At 33.6% G+C, this 21,521-nt stretch overlaps 2 protein-coding genes across 2 annotated transcripts; both read right to left on the bottom strand.

The window, feature by feature from the left end:
* Nucleotides 1-1,379: 1,379 nt before the first annotated feature.
* Nucleotides 1,380-5,485, bottom strand: LOC126669747 (ran-binding protein 1 homolog a). Its single transcript, XM_050363294.2, has 4 exons — nt 5,223-5,485; nt 4,986-5,137; nt 4,772-4,897; nt 1,380-2,008 (listed from the first exon to the last, which is right to left on the bottom strand). Exons 1-4 carry the CDS (start codon nt 5,375-5,377, stop codon nt 1,806-1,808), a joined length of 636 nt encoding a protein of 211 aa, XP_050219251.1. The 5' UTR covers nt 5,378-5,485; the 3' UTR covers nt 1,380-1,805.
* A 2,576-nt stretch (nt 5,486-8,061) lies between these two features.
* Nucleotides 8,062-11,463, bottom strand: LOC126670548 (asparagine synthetase [glutamine-hydrolyzing] 1). Its single transcript, XM_050364303.2, has 13 exons — nt 11,286-11,463; nt 10,660-10,798; nt 10,481-10,576; nt 10,252-10,393; nt 9,986-10,176; nt 9,748-9,909; nt 9,587-9,667; nt 9,287-9,508; nt 9,079-9,213; nt 8,915-8,995; nt 8,736-8,822; nt 8,529-8,636; nt 8,062-8,444 (listed from the first exon to the last, which is right to left on the bottom strand). The coding sequence occupies exons 1-13, from the start codon at nt 11,363-11,365 to the stop codon at nt 8,205-8,207; spliced, it is 1,764 nt and encodes a 587-aa protein (XP_050220260.1). The 5' UTR covers nt 11,366-11,463; the 3' UTR covers nt 8,062-8,204.
* Nucleotides 11,464-21,521: the final 10,058 nt, after the last annotated feature.

Raw genomic sequence — 21,521 nt, 5'->3', positions numbered from 1 at the left:
GCTATCGATACAGAATTGTCCAGAACTAAGAACATGCGTGTCTAGTTATGTAAGAACCAACATGGTAGTCCGTGATGATTCTGATATAATTGCAGACATCACAAGCTGCGAAAAGTGGTGTGTTGAAATGCTTAAATTTGCAGAGATGAAATGGACGTCAAAGTCATTGCAGCAAATTACTTCAGAAATTGACAATCTTCTGAGATAGTTACTGTTCAAACTTGTATTTCTTTACAGAATTCCCATGTTAGTTTGACAGCTTTTATTGCAAATCTCAAACGATAAATCGCAAATAGTAAGAATCTAGCGACCCAAATAGGCGGCCAGAAATATGCCTGGATCAAAATCTGTCGCTTTTCAAAGTTGAACGAATAAAGTCAGTTCAATTATTTCCTTTAGAACATTACTTCTATTCCGATACTAGCAAAAATGAACAAGATGGCACCCTTTTCATTCCTGAAGCATATATAAGAAACGTAAATATAGTTTACCAATTGAGTTCAACTTCTAAAGTTAAGAAAAAAAAATAAACAAATATAGCAACATGCTATTGATTTTCTCAATTCCAGTTTTCTCGAAATCCAATACTTTATAAATTCCCATGTTAAAAAATTTCAAAATTAGTTCCTAATTTGGAATGGAACTCTCAGTATCTCTAAGTTTCCACTATCATGTATGTAATTTGTGGGCTATGAGCTAGATTGTGAATTTTTTTTTTTTTTTTTATCAAAGGTAGAATTACACTAGGTTAGATGTTAGGTGTTAGTATTTTTAGAAATTTATTTTCAGTCCACTGGCTGGCAAAAGGGTGGGTCGAACCCATGCCCCTCTGAAGATGCAAAGTGCAGTGTTGCCATCCGGGCCAACACTCACTTGCTAGATTGTGAAATTTCAACACCCTTACTGGACCAATAATTTTCTTCAAGTTCAACTCTACCAAAAAAAATAAAGGATATATATATATAAAGATTGCCTCTTCTTTTGCAATTTTAATTTGTTGGTCAAAAGATGTCAAAGGCTTACATCAATTTAGGAATTAAAGATTTTCCTTGTTAGCCAGATTTTATTTTACTTTGGCATTTTCAGGTTGCCAAACTATTTCCAATTAAACACTGTTATAACCAGGAGTTTTGGGAGATAAAATTTTCCCTGACAATTTTGCATATCAAATAACTAATAGGTTTGGAATTTTTAACTAGTTTTTTCTATAACTTTTGCTGCATTTTTTTTGAAGTAAAAATGTAATTAAATACAATGTGCCATTATTGCTGTAAACCACCAAAGCATCTTCACTTCCATCCGCCAATTTATTCACTCCCTAACTTCTACATTTAGGCCTGTAGATGATTAGGAAGGTGAATTCTAGTAGTGCATAAAAGTTCAAACCAAATCAAATAATTAACTATGAATATTATTGGCTACAACAGTCGGACCAACAATTCTTTTCACGAAATGTATCGACCACACAAAAAATCATGACATACACGTACCAATTCAAAGACTGCACAATTCAAGGTTTAAAACCTGCCCTTGAGAAGGTATTTTCATTTTTTTTCCTTATCCCGACTTGAACCATCTAGTTCGACTGCAAAAACCCTAGTTGAACTATCCACGAATACCCAAATCCCAAACCTCAACGACCAAAAAAGACCTAATAATAGAACTGATGAAACCAAAAGCTAGACAACATTGCCGCCCACAAACCAAGCCCATCAAATTTTATCTGCATCTTGGCCATTAAACCACAAAATGACCAAAACAACTTCATTGTAACATCCCGAGGTAAGGTTTCGAGAACTTCCTTGTCAAGTGGAGGAAGTGTCTTTACTCTCTGCATCAGTCTTATTTGACTCCTCAGCAACAGCTGGCTCTCCTTCCTCCACCGTTTTCTTCTCTTCAACACTCAACTTATCAAGAGCATCAGCAGCAGCACTTGCATCCTGGTTTTCCTCTTTTGACTTTTGGGATTCAGCTACCCCTTGAAATGTTTCCATAAAAGACTTGCAATCTGGATCATATAACCAAGAGAAGGGATTACAGATTAGTAATGACCAAAAATCATATTACATCCTAGATCACATTTATCCAATGGGATTTCACCAATGAATAAAATAAAAGGCAGGCATTACAAGTTTTTTCTATCAATTGATATAGTCAGAAATCAAAAGAGTGAAATTCCATTAATAGAGTCGAATTTTGATCATTGATATAATTTACCATTCTCCTATAAATGCACCATATTCCTAAGTTTACTTTATATGCAAAGGCAATAAAAACAACTCATTTTATCTTCAAAAGTTGATAGCATGAGTTATACATGTATTCATCATTTGACACCTAGTTTGATTTCCACAGCCAATAAAAAAATTCCCTAATGATTCATACTTTTACTTCAAATTTAGTGAATTGGAGACGTGTTATTTTCCACCATGTAGGCTGCAGGCTTACTATTTTGCAGGAAATCGCCATCGGAATGTTATGCATGGTTAGCAAGGAACTACCAAGTTGAAGAAAGCTAGGCTTCCCTGTAACCACTCAACTTCATCAATAAAATAAAATTACATTACCAAAATAATCAGCACCACAATAGTGGCAGCTATCCTACATTTAGTTCCTCGAGAGTCAAGACTATTTAAGTCCAAAACCTTTTCGTTCAGTATCAATTGCAACCAAACTTCTTATTTTATACAAATTTTTTCCAAGGTTTGTTGCAATTGCAAATTTCAGTTTGGATATAAAATTGACCTACATGACAAAACACGTAAGGGCCTAACTGGATTATTTTATAGATGCATCAAACACTTTATCCATTTCCTTACTCATTTCAATCGAACTTGCTCTGTTTGAAAATAAAAAGCTCAATACTTCCCCAATAAAAACCTATTATTATGTGTCTAGTTTATTTTAAAGAGTCTGATGATGTGTCTAATATATTTTAGGGGTATGATATGTCAAATGTAGTTCAACTAGGCATATACATGTCTTGCTGTGTAGTTAATTTTATACTCAAACTACGATTGGAACACAGATTACAAGAAACCTTAAACGTTGGGATATAACTAAAAAAATCAGCAAGTACGGCTGTAATTGGTTATGTATAGGTAATCTTTAAGCCAATAATCAATACCACAATAGTGGTATCCTACATTTAGTTATTTACCAATACACTTTCTGAAAGTTAACGAGTAAAAGAAACAAAGTTTCATGCAATACCTGTAAAAATGAAACCAAGCACTAGTAATAAGTGCCAAGCTATGTTACATCTATAGTAGAGATTACTTAGCACACATATACAAAGAAAACCAATAATAAGTTACCAATTTTATAGTAAAACTATTCATCAAAAAATATTTTATAGTAAAACTCATTCGGATTGAGAATGACTAATTTCTACAGTTTCAAAAGTTGACAAGAAATTAGACTTTAAAATGTAGTTTCAGTTAGAAAAAAAAAGTTCGAATTGATTTCTCAAGTAACACAAGTATGAATAATGCAAATTTACTAATGATTTCTAAAGTTGTTGGAGATGATGGAGAATATAAAATTCATTTATTTAAAAAGCACACTCTGAAAATAGACTACCTAAGGTACAGTTTTATCAAGATCCCTACATGTACTCTTTCAATTTCTCACCAAATTGCACTTTGTGCAAAAAATTGAAAAAAATAAGAAATAAATTATTCATTTTACGCAAAACATACTCGTATCAGATCAAACAACAATGAAATCAAAAAATATTCTTTTATGTGACTGATTATACTATAATCAAAGCTGCAGAACTTGGTCAATTATGTAGCTCCATACTCTATGTTGCAATGCAAACCAATCTCGAACATACTCCAGCACAGCATAGAAAAGGAAAAAAAAATAAACATTCCCAAATATTTTTTTGAACAGGGTCACCAGATTTAAACCATAGTTACCAGATTCGCAGTACGCGCGATTCGCGGTACGGGAACGGGTACTCAATTCGCTTGTAGTCGGGGAATCCGATACTCCGGGGGTAGGACTCTTCGGTTCGCTCTTTCGGGACGCGGTACTCCGAAATAATATTATGGGTTCAATGGTCAATAATATATTTCTAATTTACTCATATATAGCTTTAAAATATCATATTAACTATTAAATAAAGTTTTTTAGTTATTACATATATTAATTGTCCTTGAAAATATATAAAGTCAGGTTAAGTTGCTTACTAAATAAGAAATTTTAACTTAGAAAAAAAGACCTATCCTTTTCTCTTATTTAGATTCTTATTCAAAAGCCCATTTTATTAGAGATAATGGGCCCAAAAACTTACCATTTGATAAAGTAAAAGTCCAAATAACTAATTTATTACGTGAACCACTTCTTCATCTTCTATTTTCTTCTTCATCTTCAATTAAAAAACCCTAAAACCTGCAACTTGAACTTCAATAATGGCCGGCGAATCGGACCATTTCTCCGGCGAATCAATACGCGTCCCAAGGCGAATCAGGTCGCCGGAGAACCGCGAACTGGTACGTACGAACTGATACGCGGTACTTAGGGGGGAGAGCGAATCTGGTAACTATGATTTAAACTAAAAAAATTAAAGCAATGCAACATTTTGATCTTAAAACCGACTTGAATTGGTATTACTTCCCTTAAGTAAAGGATAAAAATCATTGAAAAAAGAATCCAGCATTTGCACACCGTGTTATTTGAGAGCTAAGCAGTTTTCTAAGCCTAAAGAAAGGCTAACATACATGCATTCACCATAACTTTTAAATGAATTGCCAATAGAACTCACTTTCGATGGAGGGGAAACGAATGCAAAAAAGCTCATCCTTCAATTCGCCATCAGCAAAATCAGTAGCATGCCACACACACGACTTCTCATTTCCAACATGCTCCTGAACTGTCATACTCGGAATAACTGCCAAACCACAAAACACATGTTCAAATTTCAAGCAATAGCTGATTCAAACTCACAAACAAACACAAAAGATATATCGAGTTCAAACCGAGATGATTGGCGCAGATCTTGAGAGTCTTAGATTGTCTGAAAAGAAGACGAACTTTGTGAGATTCTTTATGCTTTAAAAGCTTAACAGAACCGGCGCCTCGCTCTTTCCATTGATTCCCGTCCTTATCGAATCGATACAGCTTTGATTTCCTTCAAAATTGAGATCACAAAACATATTAAAGAAGTTAACCCTAGAAATAGCAACGGTAAATAGAAGGATTATTATGATACTTACAGATCGAGAATGGGATCCTCCTCCTCTTCGCCGGTTGAAACGGCGACCTCTTCTAGCTTGACTATGGGAGCAATTTGAGCGCCGGTGTCCTCGTCATCGGCGTGAGGAACATCGTCCTCTTCTCTGCGATCGTGATCGGGTTCGGTGCTTGCCATTTGGAGCGGCGGTGGTGGACTGTAGTGTAGTGAGAGAGTAAAGATAATTGGTATTTATGTAGAAAGCGAGATGAGAATTAAAGGAGTCTAATATATTCTTGCAAAATCTTCTATGCAGAATCAGGGGTTATTGAAAAAAAAAAGGAAAAGGGTCCAATATTCCCTCCATATTTAACCCGAAGATCAAATTGGCTCTCGATATTTGAAAAGGTGTTAAAACACACTTAATGTTTTTAAAACGGCTCAAATAAACTCCAGTTTCTAACACCATTTAAAAATCCGTTAATCCTTACTCAGGTGGAATCTGACATGGCCTTTTGAATTTGAGATGGTTCAAATATGCCCTCATTATTTGACCTAAGGTTTAAATATTACTCTTCATATATGAAAAGGCTCAAATATACTTTTCATGTATGAAAAAGTTCAAGTGTGTCTTATACATATGAATAGGTTCAAATATGCCCTTCATATATGAATAGGTTCAAATATTACTAATAAAGAGTTAGCAATTATCAATCGACCAAATTAACCAACAAAACTAATGACTCTTGGCATGTTTGATAAAAAAAGAATGTAGCTTTTAATTTTTGGTTCGATATGAGATTTGAATTATTCAAACTAATCGAATAAGCCGAAATTTTTTTAAAAAAATCTTGTATTTTTGTCGGTTTTAACTGAAATGACCGAAGAATGTAGATTTTTAATTTTTGGTTCGATTTGAGACTTGAATTATCCAAATTAACTGAATAAGCCGAAATTAAAAAAAATCTTGTATTTTTGTCGGTTTTAACCAAAATGACCGAATTACCGCTCTATCCGATGGATTTTATTTTCGATTGATAAGATTTTGATGAGATTTTTTTATCTGTTTGATTATGAACTTATATTATTACTTGTGCTTGAGATGACCTATTGAAGACTTGAAAAATTTATCTTGTATTAAATGTCATTACTTAATATTAAATGTAATGAGTAGATACAATCACTTTCGAGATTGATTTGATTTTAAAATTTAAAGTTTGAAACTTAATTCAAACTCCACAAAATATCATTTTAGAAGTTCGAATTCAAACTCGATAGTATAATTGAAATCGAACGCGGTTCGAGTTGATTATCTGTATAAATATTTAAAAATTAAATTTTAGAGATTTTTATACAAATACCGGGAAAAATAAAAATATTTACAAACATACTACATGCATTTTTTTAACAGAAATGCAAAAAATAATTACAAAAATACAATGTTTTAAAAAATAATTACAAAATCGATTTTTATATAAAATTTCATATTTTCTAGTTTTTGTATTTATTTAGTATATAATACGTATATAATCTGTATATTATCCGTATATAATTTTTTTAATTTGTATATAATCTGTATATAATACAAGGATTGTATAAGTTTCAAAAAAAATACAGATTGTATATATCTAAAAAAAAAATCAGATCTAAAAATATTAGGTCTGGAGAATAGAGGAGATGAGGATGAAGTCAAACTGAAAATCCAAAAACAAATGAAAAAGACAATTGATAATCAAGTGTTAAGATTATAAAATTGAAATTACAAATTATATACAGTAAATCCTAAATTTATACATACAAAAATAAAAAAAAATTATAGATCTAGACATATAAATCATAGTTCTACACATACAAATCATAGATCTACACATACAAATCATAGATCTACACATACAAATCATAGATGTACACACATGGCGGCGGTGACAGTGTGCTAGGAGAGCAGCGGCGAGGTCGTAAAGGAGGGCGGCGGCGAGCGCGTGCAGCGAGAGCGACAGCGAGAGCGACATCGATGAGGTCGTGATGGAGGGCGGCGGCGAGTGCGTGCAGCGAGAGCGACGGCGACGGCGTGAGGGGAGAGCGGCGGTGACAGAAAAAGATTGGTGGTGGTGTGGTCTGAAGATGAAATTTGGTTATGATGTTAATGGAGAAGAAGAGAAAATTAAATTAGAATTTGGGTGGAGAAAATGAAGAAAAAGAGGAAAATGATTTTTTTGTTAATAAAAGAGATAAGATAATATTTTTAAAAATATAATAAATATTTTTATAAAGAAAAAAATAAGATAATATGTTTATAAATATTTTACCTTATTTTAGCATAAATCTTTCTTAATTTTATAAACTAAAAAATTCAATTGAAATTAAAAATAAATCATAATAATCATATAAATTATATATTCATCTACTTTTTTATTTTTTAAAAAATCAATATTGATCAAACCGGTGAAAAGGAATTAGAAAAAAAACAGACATCTACAAAACCGGTCAAAAACCAATAAACGATTAGTCTTGTAGAATCCCTAAATTTTGATCATGATCAGGCCGGATCAGAGACTTTAATTTCGGTTCGTGATCTAACAGGTTGTTCCGGTTTATTTTCATGTCACTGATTTAATATAAAGCGTATAGTGAAGAGGTGGGTGGTGTTGGGTGAAAATTGGTAGAAACATCTTTGAAGTTTTATCATAATCCAAGAATCTTGTAGGAATTTGGTGGTGGTGCTTCAGAATTTGAGAAATGGAAAGTTGGCCAGAGCGCTTGATACTCTGCAATTTCCAATTCCAACTGGTTCTCAACTTGTACAACATTGACAAGTCAATGTCATAATTGATCTTAAAATTAATTTAACAAAAAGTTCGCTAACTTCAAATTACTACAAACTATAAATAAACATACTTCACTGCCTTACATAAAACAACAAGTTAGTGAAAACACACAGATTCACACTTCCACACAGGTTGTTTTTTGCATACTTTCTACATGGCAACTATACGATTTATACACGAATAATAAAGTTCATCAATCGCTAGCTTAATGTTGCGACTCCTGGAGCGCTAACCTCCATCATCCTTGGCATGCTGTCAATAATCATGGTTCCACCATTTGCAGCAACAGCTACTTGTTTTTCGTAAGCTGAAAGATGGACGCCTAATGCAGCCCTGCCAGAAGGATCGAGATTGTTCGACCATGTGGAGTCCCATTCCACAGCTTTAGCAGTGCTGCACGCTACACTTGCTCCCCCAGGTACGGTAAGCCTGGCCGAGTTCTGAAAATATGATCAAATGACAAATGTTATTAGCATTATTAATTACCATAAAAGATTTGGATGCCACAATTTTGATTCAATTACCTGCGGAAAGAACCTCTCGAAAATCATTCTGTAGTAGTATGCTTCTTTAGTAGTAGGGGTATTATGAGGAAAAATGTGCATAGCATGTTGTATCATCTTATCCGTCACCTGAAAATTTCAATTAATTAGTAGCTGGTGAATTTATGCAATTCAATTATTCAAGCTATAGCATTATATGAAAAGATGCAATAGAATTTATGTTTATACATGTTGTGCAGCATGAGTTTTGAGACCGTCGATCCAGCTATACCCAACACCATCACTAAACTGCTCTTTCTGTCTATACAAGATATTCTGCAAGAAAATAATAATAAAAAGACGAGTTTGTTAAGCGAGTGACGTGATTTATGAATACTATTTGAAGCAATTTGGTGTGTCCAAGAAACCTTTGGCAGATAAGGGTGCTCCTCATCATCAAAAGCTCTCCTAAGAACCCATTTTTCAATACGGCCTTTGTCCGGATTAATCTGCGATTTATTGTTAAGCACAAATTAACTATTATGTAACCTCATAAAAATGAGTGAAAATTAAAATGACACCATAAGTTTACCATTTTCCACTCAGGATCAATAGCCATAGCAACATTAATAAATTCCTTATCTAAGAAGGGCACTCGAGCTTCCAAGCCCCATGCTGATGTTGATTTGTTAGCTCTCAAGCAATCATACTGATGAAGAGCCTTTATCTGTTAAGATGAAAATATAAGCTTTTATGACTTGTAGAAAGAAAAAAAATGCGATGAACCAGATAGCTGCTACCTTGTGACATGTTTCGCGGTGAAACTCTTCCTTGTTAGGCGCCTTGTGGAAATACAAATATCCGCCGAAAATCTCATCAGAACCTTCACCAGAAATGACCATCTTGACCCCGAGTGACTTGATCTTCCTTGACATAAGAAACATAGGAGTGCTGGCTCTTATAGTTGTCACATCATATGTTTCAATATGGTAAATAACATCTTCAATGGCGTCAATACCATCCTGTTTTAAACATACTGATTACTTGCAATGATTGCGAAAAAGAATTACAGAACATTGATAGTATTTCTGTTTTCATACCTGAACAGTGAAATGAAATTCATGGTGAACGGTTCCCAAATAATCTGCAACTTCTTTCGCAGCCCTCAAATCCGGTGAACCCTGCACAGCAGATAACAAACAGCGCATGTTAAATCTCATTGATGCATATTTGAATCTCAAGAAATTGTTATACCACTCACCTCTAGGCCTACACAGAAAGAATGGAGCTGCGCTCCCCATTGTCTGGCAGCTTTTGTGCCTGCCAAGTGACGAGCAGTGATCGATGCAACCAATGATGAATCCAAGCCACCAGACAGCAGAACTCCGAAAGGCACATCAGTCATTAGCCTTTTAATTACAGCCTGCATATCATATATATAAGCAACATAAAGTTATAGCAGCAAATTAACTTCCTCTTTTCGCATAAGTTTGTCTTACATTTTCGAAAGCTCGTCTTATAGCAAGTGGATCGTATACAGCTGATGGAATAGCTTCGGAGAACCAGGGTGGGTTATACCATCGCCTCAATCCGCCTGATTTGCTCGAGTACAAATGCCCTGGAGGGAAGCACTCGAAATGTTCACAGTCATCATTCAACCCCTTCAATTCAGATGATATCCAAATAGAACCTGAATACATACAAATTACGATAAATTCACCCACTCGCCTAATAAATACTATTTACCGAGAAGAAATAGACTTACCATCAAGTCCCCAGCCGATATAGAGGGAGGTGATTCCGATGGCATCACGCGCAACAATGAAACTATTGTCGCGGGTGTCGACAAGTACAAAAGAAAACATTCCATCCAACATGTCAATAAAGTTTTCGCCATATTCCTCGTACTGTGCACACACATATAGCATCAGTGCATGATTAATCGATAGTTCAAGCCTACGTAACGAAAATCATATAGTTGTAAATTAACGCACCAGATGAGCAATAACATCACAATCACTTCCGGTTCTGAACTTGTGATTGGTCATATTATTCCTCAACTCTTCATGGTTGTAAATTTCTCCGTTCACCTATATTCAATAGGTCGAATTAATCGTATCATAACTTTCAGTTACTACGAAAATATAATATTTTTTTGTTCAAAGTAACTTACAGTGACAACAATAGCTCTGTCTTCATTAAACAGAGGTTGATCACCGGATGCAGGATCCACGATAGCCAGACGTTGATGAGCTAAATAAAAACCTCCATGCTGAAATATACCGCTCCAGTCTGGTCCACGGTGCTTTAATCTGTCATTCAATTTAAATTCAATAAATATATTAAATTTGCATAACCTCTACAGCAATGACAATATATTTGTTTTAAATTTTCTTATAGCCAATTTGCTCTAAAGTTCAAGCTGGTGGTCGAGGCTCCAACAATATTTTTTCTTTAAACACACCTTCAAATATTTTAATCAACTAAATTTTGATATAAAGATTCTGATACCATATCAAATAATCAATTCGCCCGTAAGCTCAAGCTGATGGATGGGGCTCCAACAACAATACTATTATAACTGTAATATATGAGAGAAGAAGCAAAAATGATATATTTTCAAAAATTCTCCAAAGATATTTTGTAGCTAAAAATTACACCAATCATGACCAAACTCTAACGGAATTGTATGGAATTTTCAAGATTAATATTAGTGCAGTCATAGAAGAATGAGCTCTAACTAATTTTAAAACAACAAAAAAATCATTAAAAATAACGAAAAAATTTAAAGAAAATTGCCTGCGAGAGAGCTCAAGAACTCGAACCCTCTTGGCCTGAGAGTCATCGGAGCAACCAAGAACCGCAAGAATGCCACACATTTTGAATCGATATTAATTAAAATCACACCAAAATTTAATATTTATAAAGGTGATGAGTGTTGATCGGAGGAAGCACCACGTTTGTATGGAATGAGTAATGTTATATTTTGTGTCATGTATTTATAGTGCTCCAACGTTACTATATTAATCTTTTTTTATTTATTTTTAGACGGACCCGCCGATAAGCGGCGTCGATTTTTTAATATTTTTTTTTATATTTCTATTTTTGTATTTTTGGATTTTGAGGTTTGGGATTTATCGGCACATTTGGTCAGCAATTGGTTCCCCACATTCCTAGCTTGACACGTACTTGCTTTTTCTAGACTATTTTGTCAGACTTATCCACCATCACCGTATTTGATTGGCGTGCTGGCTGACTCAGCAACTTTTTTTTTATTTTTACTATCTTATCTTTACAAGCTAACAGCGACTGTACAAAAGTCAAATTTGTGGAAAAATTAGTTTTTCTAACTCACACGTCTGCCTTTGTAGATAATCGGTTTGCAAAAAATATATGTTATTTTTAGAGGTCATTTTAAGATTTAATTTAATTAATTTTCTAAAATTATTAATATTTCAATCTTTAATAGATTTACTTGATTTTTTCAGTTTAATAAATATATAAATTGAATTTTATTTTATTTTTTTAATATAAAACTGAATCTAACTAAAAACTTAAAAAACTTAAATTGAATTAAATCTGTAAATCAGTTTTTATTTTTTATATTTTTAAAATAAATAAATTTTAACTATATTTATAAAAATTAGTCGGTCTTTATGGTTCAACCTGTTTTCAAATCAGTATTTGTGTTTTATTTTGATCGAATCTCTTTTTTAATTTTTAAGCAAAACTAAACTAAACTGACTACCGCTCTTTTTGTCGAATCAGCCAATTCGATTTAATTTTTGAAACAATGAATGAAATGACAAAAATATATGTTATCATCAATAATTTTTTCAAAATCAAGTTCATCGTGGTTCAACTTATATTATTGTTCATAGAAATTAGAACTCATTCATAGGAAAATATCGTATAAAATTCTATTCAAATAATTCATTTTGTTTTAGTATATGAAAGTCATATCTGTAACAGCAAATTAAAAGGGATGCATATAAAAAGTTGTCAGGAAATATAAAAATCATTTAGGTTCTATTTGTTTCATGAAAATGTATTTTCATTTAAAAAACAAAAAAATTAAGTAAATTATTATTTGATCAATAAAAAATAAAGTCATTATGCAGCCATCTTTTTCTTGAGATAGTACACGTAAGTAAATTATTATTCGATCATTAAAAAAAGTCAGTGTTATGGGACATTTTTTTTCTTTCAAGTGTAATCTATCTGTAATCTATATTACCTATCTATCTATTTTTATTTTACGTGTTTTACACGTGACTCGTAGTATGATTTGTTAAATTATAGTAATTATATTTATTATGAATTATAATAGTTATAAATTATATTTAAATATAAAATATTAAATAATAATTAAAATAATAGTTAATTAAAAATAATTTATTTTATTTATCAAATATCAAATAATAGTTAATATATTAAAAATATTTTACCTTAATTATAATTCTAAATGATTAAACAATATTTATAAAAAATGATGAAACAATAATTAAATAATAATAATAATCAAACTTTAAAATAATTTATTTTAATTATTACTCTAAACTATTATCTTAATATTATAACTAGTTTATTTTAGTTAGTATTCTAACTGTAATAATTATTTTATTAGTTTTTCAATTAATTATTATATTTTATAAAATATAAAAGATATTAATGTAAATGTATATGTTTCTCCTATATATATATAATAGTTTTTGTGAATATTTATTTAGAATAAACAAATATTGATAACGTTTAGTAGGTGGGACCTTACTAAATGTTATCACTACATTATCAAATATTAAAAAGAAAAAAATTTAATTAAATAAGAATCTATTGCATAGTAATATGAAGTCTAATTAAATAGGAGTGTAATATTAATACTAATATTAATATGATTTTGTATAATTAATTATTAATTATAGTGATAGTTCTCCTAATATTTTGTTTCACATGTTACATGATTTGCTAATAAAATTATCGGTTTACTTTTGGTCTAAGAAAAATTCGTGTCCACAATCATAGTGTTTAGATTTTCTATAATCCACTATAAACAACATGTGTCTCTAGCCAAACTCTTCAGTTTTTTTATATAAAATACAATTGAGAGATTGACATATTTATTTTTTATTTTTTTGAAAAATAGGACGGTATATTAACTCAAATCAGTAGCGATTACAGCTGTAAGAAATTTAGAATAATGGTTAAACCACTCCTGATGACCTGACAAGGAACGAGCATAATGCGCATGAATGTGCGCAGCCTGATTTGCAGATCGCCTTACAAAAACAAAATCTAAATCAACAAACTGTTTCGTCATTTCCACACAATCCTGTATTAAAAAATCCGTATCAACAACAGGATTCTTAATATCCAAAATAACATCCAAAGCAACAGACTCATTTGAGATATTTAAACCTACTTTAAGGCAACTCAATGCTTCCCGTATTCCTATAATTTCATCTACTCTCGCATCGAAACTACCCACGATATTCATAACTCTAGCTTGAAGGAGAGCACCTGAACTATTCTAACCGTACAACCAACTCCAATTGAACTACCTCCATTATTGCAACTTGCATCAACATTAACCTTAAGCTTCCCCTAACATGGCCTGGACCACTTCTACTTTCCATCTCCTCTCTTCATTGGGACAAGCAGCGCTGGACTCTCCTTTTTCTAAGCTTTCTGCCATGACACCAACTGGAAACCCGCCATGTTCAAAACCTCCTCACTCGTACTCCTCTTATCAGACCACACCACACCATTTCTATTTCTCCAAATCGACCAACAGACCATCGCTGCTAAGCAAGCACCCTCTTTATCCATCTCAGAAAAACACAACAGCAGCCATTCCTTGAACTCACCACCAGAAAACGCCGGTAAACGCAGCCCAGATTCAGCCCATTTCACTGCAAATGGACACTTTATGAACAAATGAATCAAAGATTCATCCTCACTGGCACAAATAAAACAAGACCCATTTATAAAAAAATCTTTTTACTTCTTAAGGCATCATACATGGGTAAGTATCCAGAGCTCATCCGCCAAAGAAAATTTTGAATATTCACAGGAACATGCAAAGCCCAAATTAAGCTCCAAATCCTATCACCTCTCTGAGCCACTTCACCTCGGATAAGACGGTAACAGCTCTTTACCGTAAAATTTCCTCTCTTCTCCGGCAGCCAATACCAATTGTCACTATAACTTCTAACACTCAATGGAACACTAAGGATACGTGCAGCATCTTCCCCTGAGAACAGGTCCGCTACAAGACCAACGTCCCATTCCCTATCTTGAGTGACCATCAACTGACTTACAGTTGCCTTTCTATGCAAAACTGGAGCCGGACCTTTAACAATACCCATATCCAAACCACTTAGCCAAGGGTCATCCCATATCCTCGTACTAACACCATCACCAATTCTGATTCTCGACCCCTTCTTAATAATCTTTTGCGCCTCAAAAATACTTCGCCAAACGTAACTAGGATTGGACCCAACCTAGCATCCAAGAAAGATGAGTTTGGATAATACTTAGCCTTAAAAACCTTCACCATCAAATTATTCTCCATCGAGATCATCCGCCAAGCTTATTTACCTAACATCGCAATATTAAAATCCCGAATATTTTTAAACCCCAAACCACCAAATTTCTTAGGCATACAAAACTTGTCCCAACTAGCCCAATTAATACCTCTCTTCTCCGATTGATTCCGACCCCACCAAAAAGAATTTATCATCCATTGTAGCTCATCACACAACCCGAGGGGAATTAAAAAAACATTCATAATATAGTTTGGAATTGATTGAGCTACTGACTTAATAAGAACCTCTTTTCCACCTTGCGAGAGAAATTTAGCATTCCACCCTCTCACTTTTTGCCAAATTCTCTCCTTAATGAATTGAAAATCTGTCTTTTATTCCGACCAATTAGCGACGGAAGGCCGAGATATTTTCTTTGGTCCCAAGACCACTTTCACATTCAACAAATCGGCAATGACAGCCCCCAAACTAGTCTCAACATTTTTGCTAAGCATAACATTAGACTTATTAAAGTTCACCTTAGCCTTTATTTTCGTCGTTTCATCCAGAGAAGCACGAAAAAACAAATAGCTATCATCCGCAAAAAAACAAACGACTGACAGGCGGGGGCACCTCTACAAATAGAAATCCCATGAATTACCTTGCTTTTCACTCGCAGCAAGCATGCTAGATAACCCCTCAGCACATATAATAAAAAGATACGGAGATAGGGGATCTCGTTGTCTAAGACCCTTACTCGGAATTAAAGGATCCATATCAAAATTTTCTCCAATACTAGTATAACGAACAGAGGAAATACAAGCCATAACTAGAACTACCCAATATGCACAAAAACCCAAGTTCAGCATCATTACTCTGATAAAATCCCACCTCACTCTATCATACGTCTTACTCATGTCGATTTTCAGAGCAACAACCACTACAAGAAACTGCTTCATTAGCGAAGGGAAAAGTGGTCGTAAATTCATAAAAAGTGGTCGTAATATGTCTATTGGGAAGGGAAAAATCCGGTCATAAGCCGTCGTAATAGGCTCCGCCGCTAAAAGTATTTGGGACGGAAAAAAGGTATCTGGTCATAATATTTTTTGCGAAGGTAAATTTTCCCTTCGCTAAAAGAACATTAATAACGACGGAAAATCCGGTCGTTATTCAATTAATACCTTCACAATTATATAGTGCAATTGCGACCACAAAATCAAAACCAATTACGACCAAAATCCCTTCGCAAAAAAGTGGGTTGTTTAAAGCACAAGCAGCAACAATTCAATATAAAGTGCACTAAAAAGATTTCCAAAATAATTCCTGACGTTACAAAGCTCCTACCAATATTAATTGACACAAAACAATTTTAATACTAATAAAATCTCAAACCACCTTTAAGAACAAGTTTCAGTTTACAAAGTCTACTAAAACAAAGACCATAAATTGAGTATTTGTCTTCTAAAACAGAGATCATAAAAGTCTACAAAGTCTACTAAAACTGAGATCATAAAAGGCCGTTAGTGATCCAAGCAAAGATGAACACATCTAAAGAAGAAGCCTCTCTTGCACAAGAAAACAAAAGCTGCAAAAAATAACAAGAACCAAATAAGAATCTCTAATTACTGAAACATGATGCACCAAAATTGCAAGCAGCAAGTAATAATGGTGATGCAGGAAACAAAATGCATGAACAAGCAAAGCAACACATCAAACACTTATTATGTGATAAATTCAATACATAGGAAACTCTAAAAGTGAACCAAGTTCAAAAAATCATTTTGAATTCCACTTCCAGTGATGTTACTCCCAATCACTACTAAAAAATGTGATAAATTCAATACACATAGATAATAAGGCTACAATTGCACTGAAACATATATGATGCTAGTTGTTGATTCACGCCCAAAAAAAAATTTGTTGATTTACGAAACTTAAACTGACATCATCATGACTAAATCCTATGTCAATTTCTATCCAGTTCGACCAAGAAAGAGTTAAGCATGAAAACAACTATTATCATAAAAATCATAACAATTTGATAATGAAGCTATTTTTAAAATTTAGTGAACAACCAACAAATATTAAATTAGAGTTTCATCTTTAAATAATTGAGATCTCTAAAGCCATTAAACAATCACTAATCATATTATCATGTTGTGAATGCAATTAAACATTTTTAAACAGAAAAGGGGCCTAAATTCAGGCTTCCGTAAACTGAAATAAGAATATCTTTGGTGAAATCACAAGTCTGGAAGGTGAAAAAGGAGAGGAAGAGATACGCAGCGATAATGAAAAGAAACAACGCGAAATAACCTAAAAGAGAAAGTTATAGGTATATTAATTAGTTACTGAAAGTTTATAACTATTATGCATAAAAAATGAAACAAGTCCAAAGTCCAAAGTTGAACAGAGTGTAAAATTTAACCAAAATTAAAACATAATTATACTAGAACTTCAGCAATCATAGGCATAATTAGGAGTAAGACCATATCCAAACAGATAATAAGAATGACATGGTATTGTGGATAAAACACCTCCATAATTAGAACCAATTAAAATTAAATTGGCATAAAACTGTAATAAAAGTTCAATTTCATTGCTTTAAGATATATAAAATTTACCTGGAGAAGTATCAATTCTTCTCAATGATTGGCGTGAAACTGTAGGAGGCTCAGATTCATCATACTGATATAAGATGTCACTAACAGGTATGGAAGGGCTGCGGCAAAAAAACATTAGTATAAAGACAAATAATAAATGAACACAGCTAAAAATAAGCTAAAAACAGAGAATAAACAGTGATGAACTGGATAAGTAAGCATATGGATATATTAGTGACACCTTATAACTTCTTTTATGATTCATATATAACAGACATCTACTTGAATTTGAGTTCCACATCTCATGTGTTGATTTCCTGAGATCTTGCTAGCTGCTTCCTAATCCATGCGAACTACCAAAACTTAATTTAGGGAATCACATGTGCCGGCATAAGATACACGCGCAAAATTATGTCATGAAAATTGAGCCAAAGGGCTATAGCTGCTTAACCGCAAATTTGCTAAATTTAATTCACTCAAATAATCAAGGAGCAGTACATAATTTGAACTAAGAAAACAAATTTTGAAGTAAAAGTTGACATTTTATGCCCTTATTGCCTCCGTATAATTAACTGGAAGATCTAACTTTCATTACTAGCTAAAAAAGAAAAGAAATACTTTATGGCCTAAATTGCTCTGACTAAATGACCCTCCCTCAGGATTGTTTCGTCGGACAAAAGTATGTTTCCTAACTTCAGCTGAAAAAATCAACTATCTTAATGAACATCATTAGTGTCAAAACTTAACTGAAGCTACAAAAGGGAAATAGACATGAACTAATTTACTTCAATCATTATCTTAATGACCAGATTACCATATCCGTAGATCAAAATAATTTTTCAATTTTTTTAGATTCAGTATAAGCACTAGATGCACTGGATCAAATAAAGCTACCAAATGATATAAAATCAATCAGTCAAAACACACTCCATCACAAAATAAACTTATGAGCAAAGGAAATTTAAGCATCATTAATTTAAGTAAGTTTTTAAATTCCGAGTACATTCTACCTGCAAACAGAATGTATTCAGCTTTCACTCTAAATCCGAGTACCTGCAAACAGAATGACACAAAATTTCATTACAACATATTAACATAAATCTTCAACTTTATTAACATTACCATTTAAATTGGAGTTTTCACTCTAAATCTTCAACTCCACTAATTTTTTAGCTTGAATACCAGAATCGTCAAAATGAGATGAGGATTCCCTGCATAAAGAAATTCTTAATTTGAGAAAAAATCAAAAATGAAAACCCTAAGTTGAGAAGAAATCGAAAATTGTTTTGCTTGTAATACACCTCTGGTTTCTGAAATCAAAACTCTAAAGTTGAGAAGAAATCAAAACCCTAATTTTAGAAGATTCAGTTAATGAAAACGCTACCTGAGAAGATTCTATTAATCAAAAATCGCAATCGCTGCGATTTAGCAGAGATTCTTCCATTTCATTGCAATCATTTAGCTATGGCGTGTTTAATTAGGTTTCATTTAGCTGTGGCGCCATGGCATTTTTGTTTTAGTGTTAACATGAAAAATGAAAATGAGGAATTTAGAATGATCAGTCGCGATTTTTGTTAATTTGCTTAGTTTAGAAATTTTAAATTATAGCTAGGCTTAGAATTGAGCAATTAGGACGGGAATTTTTTGTCCTTTTAGGAGAGGAGTATAAAACTGGTCACAACTTCAAACTTATAATTTCAAATAGAGACCGGGTAGTAGTGTGGTCCTTATTGATACCCATATTACGACCGGACTAAGGGCCCTTCGTAATATGTTGGTCCCTAAATAACTATTTTCTTGTAGTGAACACCATTTCGACCTCTTCTTTTCTGTCTCAAAAAATGCCCAAACTCATAAGCCAGTAAAAAGTTATCTGTAATAAGTCTGTTCTCTACGAAAGCAATTGGGTTCTCTGAAATAATTAGAGGCATTAATTTCTTCGTTCTATTAGCCAGAACCTTTGCAATAACTTTATACACCATATTGTAGAGAGAGATAGGTCTAAGATCATTAACTGTCTCTGGGTTTTTAATTTTAGGAATTAAAACAATAGCAGTATCTGACATACCACTGTGAAAAACACCATTACAAAAGAAGTCTTTAAAAGCACGCACAACATCCGCTCCAATAATATGCCAAAAACATTTATAAAAAGCAGGATTAAAGCCATCAGGGCCTGGCGTTTTAGCATCATGCATAGAAAAACTGCATTTTTGATCTCACTATCTGACACATGACGAGATAATTCCAAATTATGGGAATCATCAATACAAGCAGGAACATCAACAAACCCAGTCTGCATATGATTGTTTTCAACAAAAAGATTCGAATAATGACTAACAAGAATTTCATTGATCTCAGACTTAGCATAACACCACACATCCTGGCTATTTTTGAGTTTCTTTATCTTATTATGACTTCGCCTCCCCGAAGCAAAATTGTGAAAAAAACGAGTATTTGCATCTCCACTGCTCGGCCAGAAAACTTTTCCTCTCTGCTTCAAATAACGCTCCTCTTCACTAAGCAAGTTATGGTATTCCAACTGAACAACTTGATACCGATTAGACTAACAACCTTCCTGCCTCCCATGCAATCTCACGAGCTCCTTCCTCTTCTTTTCTAAATCTTTTTTGTAACTAAGCTTTATAGATTTGCTCCAATTTTTTAGCTCATCCCGAGAACAGCTGAGCTTCCCACATAAATCTCCAACAGGCCCTCTCCGCCAAGAATCTACCATTACCTCCATACAGCCCTCCTTATCCAGCCAAACATTATTGAATTTAAAATTATCACGAGAAAAACTTAGGGAAGCTATTAATCTCATCATTAGAATTGGGAGATGATCTGACGTCGATGATTCTAAATTCCATAAAGCTGTTTTTCCGGGAAAGACTGTAACCAGTTGTTCAAAACAAGAGCCCGGTCCAAACGCTCCTTTATAAAAGACCCATTTCCGCGACCCCTAGCCCAAGTAAATTTGTGCCTATGAGACCCAATATCATTCAAACCGCTATCAACCACTGCTAAGCGAAATCCATCAATCATCCAATTTGGTTGTTCCATACCACCTCTTTTCTCCTCCTTTTCCAGAATGTCATTAAAATCACCGATAACGCACCAAGGCAAAGAATTAACAGAACTCGGACTTTTGATCAAAGCCCACGCATCTCTCCGTCTACTTCTCTCCGGAAAACCATAAAAACCAGTCAACCTCCATCTACTACCATCTACTTCAGCAACCAACGCATCAATAAAGCTACTCGAGGCATCTATAATAATAACATCAAACTCAGTTAACCAAAAAAGGGCTAGACCACCCCTTCTCCCCACACTATCAACACAGAACATTCCATCAAAATTAAGAGCAACTTTTAAAGCACCAATACGAACAGAAGTAACCATAGTTTCACTAAGGAACAAGAAACTTGGCTTCTTTTGCCGGACCAACTCTTTAAGGAATCTAATTGAACGTGGGTTGGCTATACCACGACAATTCCAAGCCAAGGAACCCATTGTTTTGGGTGGGCCTGGATTCTAAGGCCCACCGATATGTCGCTAATTGGGTCTACAATCATATCTGTTGATTGAAAAATAGGCCCATTCTCCAACTCTAAAAGCCCAGTTCTACTAGCCACTCTCTTCCTCTTGGATTCCCGTCCACCACGTCATCCACTCCTTCCTTATTACTACTAAAAAATTCCTTAGAAGTAGGAAATTTTTGTCTACTGGAAGATCCCATAATCGTTTTAGAATTTCCCAACCTTTTCTCAAGGCATATACCTCTCCCACTCTCCAAATTTGAACTTTCCTTATTTCGAAATTAAAAATTCAGATTGACACTATTGATTACCAGATTCTCATCAATCTTCCCATTCAAAATTTCCACATCATCATGTTCTACCTTTAAAATC

This window comes from Mercurialis annua, linkage group LG2 (assembly GCF_937616625.2).
Source record: "Mercurialis annua linkage group LG2, ddMerAnnu1.2, whole genome shotgun sequence".
In the NCBI taxonomy this organism is placed as follows: domain Eukaryota; kingdom Viridiplantae; phylum Streptophyta; class Magnoliopsida; order Malpighiales; family Euphorbiaceae; genus Mercurialis; species Mercurialis annua.
This window is presented reverse-complemented; position numbering and strand designations above follow the sequence as displayed.

Excerpts from the sequence above, each read along its gene's own strand:
- LOC126669747 (XM_050363294.2), bottom strand. The coding sequence starts at position 5,377 with ATGGCAAGCACCGAACCCGATCACGATCGCAGAGAAGAGGACGATGTT. Across the intron at positions 5,138-5,222 it reads GAGGATCCCATTCTCGATCT|GAAATCAAAGCTGTATCGAT; the intron begins GTAAGTATCATA and ends TCAATTTTGAAG. Across the intron at positions 2,009-4,771 it reads TCGTTTCCCCTCCATCGAAA|ATTGCAAGTCTTTTATGGAA; the intron begins GTGAGTTCTATT and ends TATATGATCCAG.
- LOC126670548 (XM_050364303.2), bottom strand. The coding sequence starts at position 11,365 with ATGTGTGGCATTCTTGCGGTTCTTGGTTGCTCCGATGACTCTCAGGCC. Across the intron at positions 10,799-11,285 it reads GTTCTTGAGCTCTCTCGCAG|ATTAAAGCACCGTGGACCAG; the intron begins GCAATTTTCTTT and ends ATTGAATGACAG. Across the intron at positions 9,668-9,747 it reads CTTTCTGTGTAGGCCTAGAG|GGTTCACCGGATTTGAGGGC; the intron begins GTGAGTGGTATA and ends TCTGCTGTGCAG.